The following is a 14,734-nucleotide window of genomic DNA, read 5'->3' on the forward strand; positions in this document are numbered from 1 at the left end:
TCTCCATGAACAGACAGTCGCAAGAGACACCGGTTTGATGACGTTCGATAACAGTGGCATGTCCAACCCATGCTTTACGCACTTATGAGTCCTCGTCACTACTGCTGCTGCGACTGTCTTGACTCTTATCGTCCTCGCTGTCCTGCTCCAGCGCAGAAGGTAGCTTCTTCTGGCTCGTGTTCCCTAGATCCGTGGCTTTCAACTCCATCCGCTTGGGCTGGTGGACTGGGGACACTTCATTGGGCTGTTCGCGAGTTTGCTTGAGCATCTCTTTCAGGGAGCTGAAGATCCCTGTGTTCCGCGGGCCGCGTCTCGGAAGGACGGGCTGCGATGCTGACGGGGGCTGTGATCTAGCCTGGCCTGAGCGCACAAGCGGTTGGGATGCCGAAGTGAACCATGCATTGATCCCGCCATTGGATTGTACTGATCGCGGCGGGGGCTGTGATGCGGGTAGCTGCGTCGATGAAGACGGTGTGTCAGGGACCACAGAGGATCGCAAGAGCTGGGCTGAAGGGGGAGCACCCAGATCCGCTGGAGAAGGACTCCGGTTCACGTCGAGCTTGTCAACTTCCGCCTTCTCTTCGACTCCGCCCTCCTCGTCAACTTCGTCCTCTTCATCTACTTTGCCATCTCCGTTGACTTCTCCATCTTCGTCCGACTTCGTATTACTCTCCGAATCGCTGGTATCCTGATCCATAGCCGTGTCCCCATTCAGATTGTCGACCGGGGATTGTGAACAAGATGACGCTCTGGACTCTCCAGAATCTGCATCACTTTCAAGCCGATGCGGTGACGGCGACTTGGCCAGCCATTGAGCTGGTTCTCGTGCCGCAAGTGGAGACGACCTGTTCGAATCCGGCCTCGTCGGGGATGGGCTTGTTGAGTTCAGCCTGGTCGGTGACGAGCTTGCCGAGTTCGGCTTGCTTGGAGATGGCCTGCTCGAAGATGGACTTTTTGAACTCGGCTTGCTTGGAGACGGTAGTTTCGAGTTTGGCTTGTTTGAAGATGGTTTGTCCCAGTCTGGCCTGTTTGAAGAGCTGGCATTGACTTCATGGTTGGGGGGTCCTCGGAGTGTTTCAATGGCAATCTTTTCCGTACTCTTCGGTGAAACATGTTTCCTCTCCACAGGTCGTCCCTTGCCTTGAGGAGTCTCCTGAATGGTAGTGTCATCGACCTGCGCATCATACGCGAGCAGGCGCTGTACCAAGTCATCTTTGTTTCGTTTACCATTCTCCTGGGTCTTTAGACCACGGGTCAGAAGTAGCTCTCGGAGCTCAGACTTTTTCAGCTTGCCATACGGCGTCGATGCAGATGTTGATTGAGTGGTCCTGGATTCACTTGACTTCTGATTGGAGTGGCGCTGTTGACGACGTTTCAGCTTCGGGAACGGACTTGGACGGGGGATGGTACTGACTGCTTGAGACGAAGGTCTGTCTGGGGTGTTGACAGGCATGTCGTACGACTGCTGTGCCGGTTTCTTCAAAGCACCTGGCGACGTGATAGCCCCGAGCTCGGGAGACTCAGACTTTATATGCGTGGTGAATTGAGGTTGGCCGCGCCGCGCCGCGCTCAGTAGAGTCACGGAGCCGCCGGTGTGCGATCTGTGTGCCCGGGCGCCGTCGGATTCGACTGACGGGACGGGCCCATCAGCAACGGCGTCCATGTCGACCTGGGCAGACGGCGGGTGCTGGCGGGGGCGCTTGTTGGCGGGGGCGTCGCTCGGAAACCTGGAGCGCTTGTGGGGGTTCGGGCGCAGGTTGGTGTCGGGGGGCATGGAGAAGAGGCGGTTCGCGAAGCTCGGGACGACCTTGACGACGCGGTCGGCCACGGCCTCGTCAGCGAAGATGGATCCCACCGTGTCGGTCAGGTCGAGGTCGCAATCGCGGCCGTCCTGCAGCTTCTTGATGGCGAAGAGGGCGACGTGCTGCGGGGCAAGGTAGTTGTTCTTGTAGCGGTCCTCGATCTTGCGCCACACGAGCTCGAAGGTGTCGGCGGCGTCGACGGGCAGCGCAAACACGCGCTGCTGGAAGGCCGCGAGTGCTTCGGCCTGGTAGGGCCCCGGCGCGTTGGCCGCCGTCAGCGGCAGCACCTTGACGGTCAATCGCATCGTGGCGTGCGTCGGCGACGGTGCGCGGGCAGGCGAGTGCGGCGGACGTCGACCCAGCCCAGCGTGCAGCGCGCCTGTCTGCAAGTTTTAGTGGGGCAGGCGCGTCCTGCTAGCGCGTCGCCCGGGCCATGCTGCCTACCCCGCCGAGCGCGTGCATGCGGCTCCAAGGGCTCGCCGCCACACACACACACACACACACACATACACACATCCCGCTGCTAGATAACAGCTGCAATCTTGCGCTGTTATTTGTTGCTATGCAAGGATTGGAAAGACGAAGCGTTTGCCTCCATCGAATCATCAGTCAAGTTGGCCTTTCCCACTGCAGCTTACATGTACCTGATCAATACTCCTGTTCTGCACTCCGTTACGTGTCCAGTAGCAATCACGCGGGCTGTAAGCATACAAAGGGCGGCTTATAGCGCTCGCATGCTGCAGTTTCGTGTGCCAGCTTTCATCGCCGACGCAGACAGGCGAGACCGTTATAGCTGACCGACCCCTTCAACGAGCTTCTCCAGGACCGCTTCGTCCCCATCACGTAACAGGACTTTTACCATGCGAGACCTACACCCCGATTAGTGCCGTTTTGAGGGATCAAGGTAGTAACCCACATGTTGCCGAGTTTGCATGCAGCCATGACCTCCTCCAGCTCCCGACTCTTTTCCCCCGCCACCTCGATGATTTTCTCAGGTATCTTCGCTAACCGGGCAACGTTCAAGCCGTAGGATCGATGGCTGGTTCCCTCCGCCGCCTCGTACAAGAAGACGACTTCCTTGCCACCGTCCCTCTCTTCGAATCGCATGTGAACATTCTTCAACTCCCGAGCATCAAAGCGGTCTTGAAGCTTTGCTAGATGTTGGTAATGCGTTATGAACATGGTGAGCGACTGTAGATCTCGTATCACATAGTCGAGCACGGCTTCTGCAATCGCGACACCGTCGAACGTCGAGGTGCCACGACCAAGTTCATCCAAGATGACCAATGAGCGAGGAGTGGCGGACTTTAGGATATCAGAAGTCTCGTTCAGCTCAACCATAAATGTGCTCTCGCCTTTCATCATATTGTCAAAGGCACCCATCCTCAGAAACACGGCATCGAGTATGCCCAAACGGGCTTCCGCGGCAGGAACATATGACCCTATCTGACCCATGATGCAAATCAAAGCGACTGAGCGAACATACGATGACTTGCCTCCCATGTTGGGGCCCGTTACTAGGAGACCGCGGGTGGATTTGTGGGACAAATGGACATCGTTTGGAACGTAGTTGTCGAGGAGGAGTTGCTCAACCATAGGGTGTCGACCTTCGGTGATTGATAGCTCGATGTCATCAGAGAAGGTCGGCTTTACGTAACCGGTTTGCGAGGCGAGAGCTGCCAAGGACAGAAGGGCATCGAGGGTTGCGAGCGCTTGGATACAGTCCCGCAAGTCCTGGTATTTCGCAGATATGTCGTCAAGGAAGCGCTTAAACGCCATGTCGCACGCAGCTGCCAGAGACTCTTTATATTGGTCACGCTGTTGAATCATACGCTTGACCTCGGGCGTGTGGAATCGTACCACAGCCTTGGTGGACGAGATTTGTTGCCACGAAGCCGGAACTCTCTTTTCCTGGGGAGACTTCCTCTTGACTTCAATTAGATACTCAACACCACTCACGGTAACGTACGTGACCTGGCCGGTGCCAATCTTGGCTGCTGCCTCCTTCCTATAATTGTTGAGATCATCTTCTACAGATGCAATGCTGAGCTTGTAGTCATTTATGTCCTCCGCTTCGTATTCCTCCCGGAAAAAGGAGTATTTGTCGTCATCTCTCGCAGCTTGGGCGTTGACCTTCTCTAGGAAAACCTTGACATCTTCGTAAATTCGAGGTATACTCGAAACAGCGTCAGATAGTACAGACGACTTGAATCCGGTATCGCCGGCAGTTTTGACGCTCGCATACTCGGATGAAATGTCCTGGAGTATTTGAAGCGCAACAAGAACCTCCGCACGTGAGGACTTCTGATAATAGATGCGTAGCAAGACCTTCTCCAGGTCGGTTTTGATCTTCCCCAGGACAAACTTGAGCTTGTCGATGTGTCTAGTGTTCTGACCCTCTTTCAGTTCTTCGACAGCCGCTATGCGTTCTTCAAGACTTGTTCTGTGGACCAAAGGCCGACCGATCCATTTACGTAGCAGGCGCTACGAGACCGAATTAGCTGATCTGCTCTTCATGCTATTTCAAATTCACGGCTGAACACTGCGCGTTATCACAGCATCACACTGGGGTAAATTCTAGTATACCGTACAGCTCATCCGGATAACACGCGGTGCTAGACCTAGAAACGGGACATTGCAGTGACCCGCAGGCTAAAGGGTTTGTGTTCTCGGATGCAATGTAGGTGCGAAGACTTACCTGACCGAACCGTGTTTTTGTACGATCCATGGTCCAGAAAAGACTGCCTCGGCTGGTGTTGTCCGTCTGATTGCGGTAGATTTCCAGACTGGTCAAGGTGTTGCCGTTCAGCAGCATGTACGATCGAGCGCTGAAAGGCTGGAAATATTTTGTCCTATATATCCGGAGACGAAATCAGTGTCATTCAAGAACCGAAAGATCGCTCCACAGCGAGTGTTTGGCTCTGCCCCACCACGTGTGATCAAGGACCAGATACATAGATCGCTGATCAATGATGGAAACAGAGGAACCAATCTCAGGGTGCTGGGTGATACATACAGATCGAAAACATGCTCTAGTCCGTAATCTGTCAGATACGTGATCATGGCTGATAGACAAATGGTGACGTGTTCAGATAGTTGATGTGCTTTATCAAGGATAGTGCTTTGATCAGTAGATGCTCCGCGTTGTATACTCATCTTTTCGGCATAGAAATTCGAGATGTGACTGTAGGACTGGGCCGCCATCGTTTTCGGCTTCTTGACCCGCTCAACGCGAGCCTTGTCCCCGAATACATTAGTCTTGCTTGCAGAGAGATGCTCGACAAGTTTCTCTGAGGCTTTTGATAACGGTCCAACGATCAGCAACTCCGTAGGAGCAATATGCAAAAGGCGAGTTTCGAGTTCGCTTCTCATGAAGCCATCCTCAAAGTCATCGTAGACGATGTCACCAGTGGCAGGCTGTACCGCAACCAAGCCAATATGTACTTTCTCGTCGTTCCCCCAGCCTTTCGCGTTCGTTTCAGTGATGCAGAGCAGATAGCCAGTCGACTGGCCTGCACCATTGCCCGGATCGAGTCCCTCAACATCGTCGACATATGTCCCTTTGGTGTAGAGGTTCGTGAGTTTCCGAACGAAGGGAGCATTTCTGTTGTCACCGACGGCTTTCAAAGCTGCCGTCTCGAGCTGACGAACGACGCCAACCTTGTGATTAGCCTGTACTAACCTCTTTACATGCACCTGCAATCGATGTACCGGAAAGCTTGCGGATGCAAATCGGCTCAGGTGGGCCTCTGTCGTATGCTCGTCGTACCGGAACTTTCCCGGTATACACATGATGCTCAATTCCTTCGCAGCGATGCGTGCATCCTCTCCGTATATTTGGAATTTGTAGCCGACTTCGTATAGTATGATTGTATCTAGATGCTTCCTCTTGATCTCGAGATACTGCGTCTCCATGGGCGTGAGCTTTCCAGGCTTCTTGGAACCCTTCTTCCTAGGCTTCGCGGCACTTTGCGATGTCTCGTGGTCCGAGCCATCGTCTTCAGCGCCTTCAGCTGCTTCTTCGTCAGAAGGATCCGCTCTGTGACGTCGTCTGAGCTCTGCAAAGCTGTCAGGGCGTCCAAGCTTCTGCACAAACTTTCGATGTAATTCCACACGTCGCATGTGTGCCGCTGGACTGTCGTCATTGTCGTCACCCTCCTCATTCGCGTTCTCATTCTCATCTGCGACAGCTGGAGATGGCGAGAAGCAGTATTTGGATGTGCGTTTAAGCAGGCGAGACTTGTTGAGCCCAGAGGCAGAGGCTTGAGCAAGCGTATGCCGCGTCTCGTCTAGTCGTGCCCGCTTCGGCGAGGCTGCAGCATCGTTCTCAGCGCTCTCTTCCGCCTGATCTACAGCACGTTTTCTAATGGATGATGCTTGCGGTGCAGCAGGCGTGGATACATGGTCGTCGCTCAAGGTCGTTGCGGAGTCTTGCGGTGCCGACACTGCACTGTTTGCGGCTGCAGCGGGTTTTGCGGCAAGTGGCTTGGTAGAAAAGAAGGCGGAGATGGATTGCTGTTTGGTTTTTTGGGACAACGCCGGCGGCGGAAAGGGGCTGCTTTTGGGTGCCATTGGGTCGAGGTGGGAAGTGCGAGCCGTCACGGCGCAGACGCGTACAGAGTGAGCCGGCGCAGGAACGCGAAGGTGCGCACAGACATGTTCATCACGCAGTCACGCTTTCCTAGGCTAACCCTGATTTAGGATACTTTGTGCGTGACCTTGCAATGTGAGGCCTGGGCGCTCGTACCTCAACGATGCCTACACGTACGGGCAATGGTAGTAGCCTAGGTTCTCAGAGTGCAGTTTACATTGCGACTGAGGGCGCACGCCCGTCCACCGTCTTTACACGGCCAGGAGCATACGCGTCCCCGGAGATGCTTGCGCTAGTGCCGGGAGGCTGGTTCCTGAAGGCGGCCAAGACCACTTTACGCGGGTCAGGGTCGGCGCTGGCCGTGCACGCGCGTGCAAAAGCTGGACGCGTCAACCCGCTCCTTCTCCTCCACCATCCCCCGAGTACAGCTTCCACACCACCTGGGCACCCAGTGTTCCTTCCTGTTGCATATCGTCGCGTCCCTCCCCAACATGCCCGCTACAGTCCTCGGCAAGAGGACTCGTAGTTCCACCGTTACAACTTCATTCGGTAAGCGCGTTCTCGTCACCCTTGCCCGAGGAACACGGTCTAATTCTTGCTTGCAGACGCGCCATCTACGGTCTCAACACGCGCAAAACGGCGGGCGCAGTTCGTGATTCTCGACGAAGGCGAGAATGAAAACCCCTTTGTCACCCCGAGAAAGCAAAGCTGCTGTGCTGGTGATGCGATCGACGTGAAGCAGCCTTTTGGGAAGCGCGTGACGAGGGCCGCCACAACAGCTCCTGCAAAACACGCCACGCACAACGTACGCATTCCCCTGTCGCCTACCAAAGCAAATTCGCCAAAAAAGGCACCCGCTGCCTCTTCAGAGAAACCACCTTCAACTCCCTCGACCCCGCGGCATCAAGATGTTCTTGCTAGCAAAATCGCCGTGACACCGAGACATCGACTTGTTGGTGGTGGACGCCCATTAACGCCGCGGACGCCTCATACACCTACTGCTGCTGCCGCCGCCGCCGCCGCTGCTCCTCGAAATGCTGCGCTTACCGTTTACAACGATGCCCGTCAGCTGTTCGTCAGGGGTTCCGCGCCTGCTGCTCTCTTCGGTCGTGAGTCAGAGCGAGATGAGCTCCAGTCATTCATCTCCTTGCGCATCGGCAGTCACACGTCGGGCTGCATGTATATATCCGGCCCGCCCGGCACCGGCAAAAGCGCTTTCGTAAATGAAGCTTGCCGTGAAATCATCACGAGCAAGCCCATTAAGTCTGGCTATGTCAACTGCATGAGCGTGAAGACTCCAGTTGATTTATACCGAACATTGCTCGAAGAATTTGTGGACATCACGCAGATCGCGGAAGGCGAGGAGGTGGCTACTCTGGAGAAGATCTTTATGCAGCGCGACACGCCATACTTGGTAACACTGGACGAAGTTGATCACCTTCTGGAGCTTGACACCGACCTTCTCTACCGCATTTTCGAGTGGTCGCTGCATGATGCTTCAAGCCTCGTTCTTGTCGGAATTGCCAATGCCCTGGACTTTACAGACCGGTTCCTGCCCCGCCTGAGGGCTTGGGGTATGAGGCCCCGCCTTCTGCCGTTTCTCCCGTACACTGCGGCACAGATCTCCTCTGTCATCACGTCAAAATTGAAATCACTTGTACCCGACCAAACGGACTTCGTCCCAGTCCTCCACCCCAATGCGATCATGTTCTTGTCCAAGAAGGTTGCATCGCAAACAGGCGACTTGCGCAAGGCATTTGACATATGTCGACGAGCGATTGACTTAGTAGAAGCAGACACGCGCAATCATCTTGCGAGGAAGATCGACGACATCACACCAGCCCCGACTCCTTCGCCAGCTAGGACACCTTTAGTAGAGAACATGAACTTATCATCGCCGGTCATTCGAACGCCCACGAAAGCTAAAGCTAAAGGCGCACTAGCTACGTCTTTGAGCCACCTGACTGCCCTGGATGCTCCCCGAGCTACGATTGCATACATTGCTCGCATCACCGCCACAGTGTTCAGCAACGGTGCGACCCATCGTTTGAAGGATCTCAACCTCCAACAGAAGGCCGTTCTCTGTTCTCTCTCAGCCTTGGAGAAGACGAGACGGACTTCGTCAGAAGAGAATGTCTTTGACTCGTCTTCCAAGGCTCACAGCACCGCTCCCACTGTGAAAGAGCTCTTCGAAACCTATACGGCTATGTGTAAAAGCGAGCAAAAGCTCCACCCGCTCACGAGCACCGAGTTTCGGGACATTGTGGGCGGCCTGGAAACACTTTCATTGATCTCGGCAGTAGAGGGTAAAGCGGGATCGCTTGTTGCTGCGAACGCTCCCAGCAGCAAATGCAAACTTGGTTTCGGCGGGGCTTCTACGGAGGATCGAAGCATTGCTAGCTGTCTCGATGCGACGGAATTATTGGGTGGTCTTGTTGGACCGGCTGGCGATATTCTGAAGGGAATACTTGGTGGCGTTGAAGCTACTTGTACATACTGAGCGGCGGTGACGGATAATCTTGTTACGGCATAGCGCAGCGCTTTGGGATTGTATATTGGGGTTTGTTGCATAGCCTTGCATAGCGTCGTTCGTTTGGTGGTCGGATGGTATTGTAAGGAGCTCAGCGTAGATTACAGGTTTGCAGTCAACGAGAGTATTGCTATCCCATGCGAATCTGGTGCAGTGTGGTACCTGGAGCTAAAGTTAGTAAGCGACACGGAAAGCCACGGCGTCACTGCAGGTGTCGCCCTGGTTCCAAGGCGGGAGCCCTGAAGGCTGCTCCCATGTGGCTGGGTTCTGACACTGGCGCTGGCCCATACCTTGGGCTCTCTGCCGCTGCCTTTTATTACGACCTCAGCCGCCCATTCGGCATCACGCATCCTACGACGCTCTCCTTGTCGTAGCTACCATCCCGATCTCTAGCTGCTAGTGTAGCCACGCGCTTCTTTTCCTTGTTCGTCTCGTCTCCCTCAGCCCCACCCTCGATCGTCGCCGGTCGCCGTCCCGCGAATCACAGTAGGATCGCACCGTCTCCACGCAACTGGGGTTGCTACCAGGGCAACAATGTGTCTCGTCAAAGTGCGACAGGATGAGGATGTAGTCGTACCGTACCGTGTACCGCGCGACCGCTCTCCGCGTCGGCGTGAATCTGTGCGCCGTGTTTCGCGCATGTCGCAGGAGGTAGTGCGCGAGTCGCCTCGCTCCAGCTACCTCGCAGTACCTGCACCCAGGCCGATGCCCATTCCCGCTCCCCAGCCTGTGCCAGTTTTCGTGGAGCCGCCTCCCGCCCCGCTCCCACCTCCGCCGCCTTCGCTATCGCACCACTCGGCGCACTACGTCGAGGTGTCGCCAGCTCGGTCCAGTCGCTCCAGCGTGTCTAGCTCCAGTATGGACCGCAGCGAATACGTGGTGCGGGAGCGGCAGTACAGGCGGCGAGAGCACAGTCCAGCAAGCAGCAGCCCGCGCTACGAGCACTTCCGGTACGTCGAGCCGCCACCTAGCGACAGCGACCACTTCGAGCGGTACGACCGTCGACGGAGCCGGAGCAGGCCGCGGGAGAGAAGCCTGAGCCGTGGACGAGGAGATTACTACGGCAGAGGCAGCAGGGACTACGGAGGGGAGCGGGTGACGCGCGAGAGAATCACCATCTCTGAGAGGGAGCGGGACGGGAGGCGGGGTGAATACCGCAGATAGGGGAAGACGCGGTGGGCATGAGAGGGAAGGCACGAGGAGGAGGCTCTAGGGCGAAGACGAGGGGCGTGGAGGGTACCCATTTCTGAGGCGTGTAGGCGAGCGTGTTTCTGATGTGGACATGAACGTGCTTTTGTTGCGGACATGTGCGTGTTTCTGTTGTGCAGCGTGTCCTCTGCCCGTTGCGGCCGTGAGCGGGCGTGTCTGTGTGCTGCGCTCGAGATAGCTTTCGTCGGAAAGCTCCGTTTAGCTTGAACCGCGGTTTCGCGGATGTCGACCGCGCCAGGAACAGCGTGGCACTGCGTCTGCAATTGATGCTCCAGCCGGTGGTGACATGACATCAGCCTGACGGTCGGCGAATGGGAACTACTGCCCATGCGTCCGGGCGAGCAACGGGCCAGGGCGGTGGGGTGGTGGGCGCTGCAGTGTGCGCTGCTGGACAAGCACCGCGCCGACGCTGAGTGCAACACACGGGTGCTCCTGCTGCGCCCGTCCACGACGCCTCTCCTCGCGCCCGCTGCTGCCCGCGCGCGATTCCGAACGCGCCCCGGACATGCCTGGCGCGCCCCTGCCCACCGCCAACAATGTCCATCCGCGTTCTGATCAAGGACTATCCGCACCGCGCCATCGCCCTGTCCACGCCCACGCACGCCCTCGTCCTGCGCCACAGCCCGACTTCGACCGAGCACAATGCCAGCGCATCGACTGCATCGCTGGGGAGCAGCGGCGCCGGCGCCGCGCGCTGCATGGTCGAGTTTGCGCGCCTCGACGGCATGGACCTGGGCGACTATCGCGCTCTCAACAGCGTCAACGCGCACGGCACCCTGGGCCTCATCACCGTCAATGGTGATGTGTTCCTCGTCGTGGTCAACGGCAGCCGCAAGGTCGCTGACGTGCGCCCGGGTGAGACGGTGCAGCGCATACACAGCGTGGGCTTCTACTGCCTCAACAGCGCCAGCTACGATGCCCTGCTCAATGACGAGGTCAACCCCTACCCCACCGACACCATCGACGACGAGGGCTTCGAGATGGGCTTCGGCCGCGGCAAGTCGGAGAACCCCATGGAGCACCCGTGCCTGGCCCTCAAGAAGCTGCTGAGCAGCGGCACCTTCTACTACAGCTCCGACTTCGACTTGACGCGGAGACTGCAGGAGCGGTCGTCGGATGCCGCCACTGTCTCCATCGACAGCTTGGATGCAGGCTTCCTGTGGAACTCGTACATGATCCAGCCGCTCGTCGACTTCAGGTCGAGACTGGCCCCGCGGGAGAAGCAGGCCCTGGACGCTTCGGGTATCCTCACTTCTGCCATCCGCGGCTTTGCCCTGACCGTCACCGTGCCCTCCTCCTCGTCGCCTGTGCGAGCCCCAAAATCTGGCCTGCCTTCGCAGATGACGCTCATCTCGAGACTGTCCTGCCGACGCGCTGGGACCAGGTTCAATGCGCGAGGCATCGACGACGACGGCAATGTCGCCAATTTTGTCGAGACCGAAACCATCTTCTGCGCACCGACCGGCCTCTGTTTCTCGTACACTCAGGTCAGGGGAAGCGTGCCGTTGTTCTGGGAGCAGGCAACTGGACTGCTCCCTGGACAACAAAAGATCACCATCACCCGATCACCAGAAGCTACCCAACCCGCCTTCGATAAGCACTTTGAAAACCTTGAGCTCAGCTATGGCGCTATACACGTGGTCAATCTTCTTAGTAATGAGAAGCCGAACGAAATCGAGTTGACCCATAGGTACCGTCACCACATAAGACAGAGCCCTATGAACTATGCCCACGAACAGAGCAAGGAGCACGAACTCATCAAACTCACCGAATACGATTTCCATGCCGAGACCAGGGGGCCTGGCGGGTATGAGATGGCGAGTATGATCCAGCAGTGGATTCGGGATTCTGCAGACGGTTTTGCATATTATCTCTCCGAGGATATTGAAGAACATGCGCGATCAGGTGGCAAGGAATGCGTTGTTCGAAGACCGACTACAATTCTACAACAGGAAGGCGTCTTCAGGACCAATTGTCTAGACTGTTTGGACCGAACAAATCTTGTCCAAACCATCATCAGCAAGATGGCCCTAGAGATTCTTCTAAACCATAAGAATTCGGGAGCCGGTCAGGACTTTTGGGCCCGGCACTCGAGCATGTGGGCAGATAATGGAGATGCGTTATCGCGCATCTACGCCGGAACAGGAGCGTTGAAATCTTCGTTCACTAGACATGGGAAGATGTCACTTGCTGGAGCCCTAGCTGACGCTAGAAAGAGTGCTACACGTATGTACATCAACAATTTTGCGGATAAAGGACGACAGAACACTATCGACATGTTGCTTGGCCGGTTGATGGGCCAAGTCCCGGTACACCTGTACGATCCCATAAATGACTTTGTCATCGCCGAACTCAATAGACGGTCGGCCGAATTCACTGAGACGGAAGTAATCCACATCCTCGCCGGGACCTTCAACCTGAACGGCAAGACGCATGGCCTCCATGAAGACCTAACACCTTGGTTGTTCCCAGAAGTAGTATCTTCTCAGCAATGCCCTGAAATCGTTGCCGTGGGATTCCAGGAGATCGTTGAATTGAGTCCACAGCAAATCATGTCTACAGACCCAACGAGGCGGCAGGCCTGGGAAACTGCTGTGAGGAATTGCCTGAATGAGAATGCGTCGAATCACGGGCAGGAAGAATATGTTTTGTTAAGAGGCGGGCAACTAGTAGGCGCAAGCCTGTCCGTTTTTGTCAGGGCAGGGTCGTTAAAGAGTATCAAGAACGTCGAAGGAAGTCTAAAAAAGGTATAAGATGATGCCAACTATCACTACCTGAATACTGACGGAGTCACAGACTGGTATGTCTGGCATGGCAGGTAACAAAGGCGCTGTGGCTATTCGCATGGAGTACGCAAATACCTCAATATGCTTCGTGACGGCACATCTTGCAGCCGGGTTCGCAAATTACGAAGAGAGAAACAGAGACTACAAAACCATCAGCCATGGTTTGCGATTTCAGAGGAACCGATCGATTGAAGATCACGATACCGTGATCTGGCTCGGGGACTTTAATTATCGGATAGGCTTAAGTAACGAAAAGGTGCAGAAATTGTGCCATGTCGGTGATCTTGAGACACTTTATGAGAACGACCAGGTAATGCTATGTTTCAACTTTGCTACCGGATTACATTCTAATTGTATGATAGCTGAACCTCCAAATGGTCGCTGGCCTGACCTTCCCCTATTACTCCGAGGCACGTATTACCTTCCTTCCCACGTACAAGTACGACATTGGGACCGACGTTTACGACACCTCCGAAAAAGCTCGCATTCCCGCTTGGTGTGACCGAATTCTTCGGAAAGGCGATAATATACGTCAAATCAACTATGATTGCGCTCCGCTTCGCTTCTCTGATCATCGTCCAGTGTATGCAACATTCCAGTGTCTAATTAACAAAATTGACGAGAAACGCAAAGAAAAGCTTAGCCAAGAGCTGTACGGCAAGCGGAAGGAGGTTGTGGGCGACACACGCGCATCTACTGGGGCAGCTATGGAAGATACCGATGATGAGGATTTGTTGGGATATGAAAGCGTAGAACCTGGTCTACCACCTGCGAGTTCAGATCGACGAAAATGGTGGCTTGATAACGGGCTACCAGCACGCTCGAGAGTGCAGCCACCCAGCGACGACCATTTCCCCAATCATAAGCGGCCTAGTAATCCATTTACGCCTTCACCCGAGCCTGACTGGGTCGAAGTGCGAACAACTGGTAAACCAGAGCCACCACCGGCCAGGGGTACACAACGCGCACATACAGTAGACTTCCACGACGTCAGAACGAGTGTACCGAATGAAGTAGCAAACCCTGCCACAAGTTTCCAACCAAGTCCTACCGCTCGAAAGCTCATAGCTCCACCATTCAACCTCAATGCGCCCTCATTCGCCAATGCCAGCAAAAATCCCTCGGTTGCCCATCTCGACAGGTCTTACGATCTCAGACGGACTCCTTCCGCCGCATCCACCCGCTCGCTACCAGCGCTTCCCCACCGTACTGCCCAACCAACTCCAGCCTCTCATAGTACACGACATGTTTCTCGCAAAGCAGCACCGCCAATACCCACCAAGAAGCCTTCACTTCACGGGACGCCTACTGTGCCACCTCAACGCTACCGTGATGACCCCGATTCCGGCGCTATGTCTGACTCCAACCCGAGTCGCCCGCTACCACCACCACCTCGTCGTTCCATGGCCGAGAGGAAACCCGTCGAGGCGGGCAACGGCGTAGGTAATCTGGTTGATGCCGGTGATGAGAGGCCGGCGTTGCCGCCACGGACCGGGACTGAGCTGAGTGCACGAGGAAGGAGTCTGATGGATGATGAACCCGAGGACATGGAGAATTTGAGAAGTTGGGAGGTGCTGAAGCCGGTGAGATAGGACTGGATCCTGTTTGCACCAAGCAGCCATGTCCGGATAGAGCTAGCTAGATTATAGAACTTGACCGATTGGCGCGGCTTTTAGGTACGCATTGCAGATTGTTCTTCTGCTTTCTTTGCCATGTAGCTTGAACTCTTCCACTTTTCTTGTATGGTTTCGCAATGCGAACTGTATGAGTTCTATGGCCGGGATGGGAGGCACTCTCAGTCTTGCAACACGCGCGA

At 55.6% G+C, this 14,734-nt stretch overlaps 5 protein-coding genes across 5 annotated transcripts; 3 read left to right on the top strand and 2 right to left on the bottom strand.

Moving 5' to 3' along the window:
• Positions 1–26: 26 nt before the first annotated feature.
• Positions 27–2,270, bottom strand: CC84DRAFT_1264730 (uncharacterized protein). Its single transcript, XM_018185331.1, has one exon. The coding sequence runs from the start codon at positions 2,105–2,107 to the stop codon at positions 83–85; it is 2,025 nt and encodes a 674-aa protein (XP_018029097.1). The 5' UTR covers positions 2,108–2,270; the 3' UTR covers positions 27–82.
• Positions 2,271–2,324: 54 nt separating this feature from the next.
• On the bottom strand, positions 2,325–6,708 carry CC84DRAFT_422478 (DNA mismatch repair protein MSH3). Its single transcript, XM_018186166.1, has 5 exons — positions 6,550–6,708; positions 4,819–6,488; positions 4,501–4,654; positions 2,719–4,286; positions 2,325–2,671 (listed from the first exon to the last, which is right to left on the bottom strand). The coding sequence occupies exons 2-5, from the start codon at positions 6,372–6,374 to the stop codon at positions 2,590–2,592; spliced, it is 3,360 nt and encodes a 1,119-aa protein (XP_018029098.1). The 5' UTR covers positions 6,375–6,488; positions 6,550–6,708; the 3' UTR covers positions 2,325–2,589.
• Positions 6,659–9,175, top strand: CC84DRAFT_422443 (cell division control protein Cdc6). Its single transcript, XM_018186164.1, has 2 exons — positions 6,659–6,942; positions 6,999–9,175. The coding sequence occupies exons 1-2, from the start codon at positions 6,885–6,887 to the stop codon at positions 8,891–8,893; spliced, it is 1,953 nt and encodes a 650-aa protein (XP_018029099.1). The 5' UTR covers positions 6,659–6,884; the 3' UTR covers positions 8,894–9,175.
• Positions 9,176–9,457: 282 nt separating this feature from the next.
• CC84DRAFT_1223483 (uncharacterized protein) lies at positions 9,458–10,087 on the top strand (the record flags this gene model as incomplete). Its single annotated transcript, XM_018183496.1, has 1 exon — positions 9,458–10,087. One exon carries the CDS (start codon positions 9,458–9,460, stop codon positions 10,085–10,087), a length of 630 nt encoding a protein of 209 aa, XP_018029100.1.
• A 418-nt stretch (positions 10,088–10,505) lies between these two features.
• On the top strand, positions 10,506–14,672 carry CC84DRAFT_422445 (uncharacterized protein). Its single transcript, XM_018186165.1, has 3 exons — positions 10,506–12,879; positions 12,929–13,228; positions 13,281–14,672. The coding sequence occupies exons 1-3, from the start codon at positions 10,669–10,671 to the stop codon at positions 14,508–14,510; spliced, it is 3,741 nt and encodes a 1,246-aa protein (XP_018029101.1). The 5' UTR covers positions 10,506–10,668; the 3' UTR covers positions 14,511–14,672.
• The last annotated feature ends 62 nt before the right edge of the window (positions 14,673–14,734 follow it).

Source organism: Paraphaeosphaeria sporulosa (genome assembly GCF_001642045.1).
Source record: "Paraphaeosphaeria sporulosa strain AP3s5-JAC2a unplaced genomic scaffold CC84scaffold_17, whole genome shotgun sequence".
Lineage (NCBI taxonomy): Eukaryota > Fungi > Ascomycota > Dothideomycetes > Pleosporales > Didymosphaeriaceae > Paraphaeosphaeria > Paraphaeosphaeria sporulosa.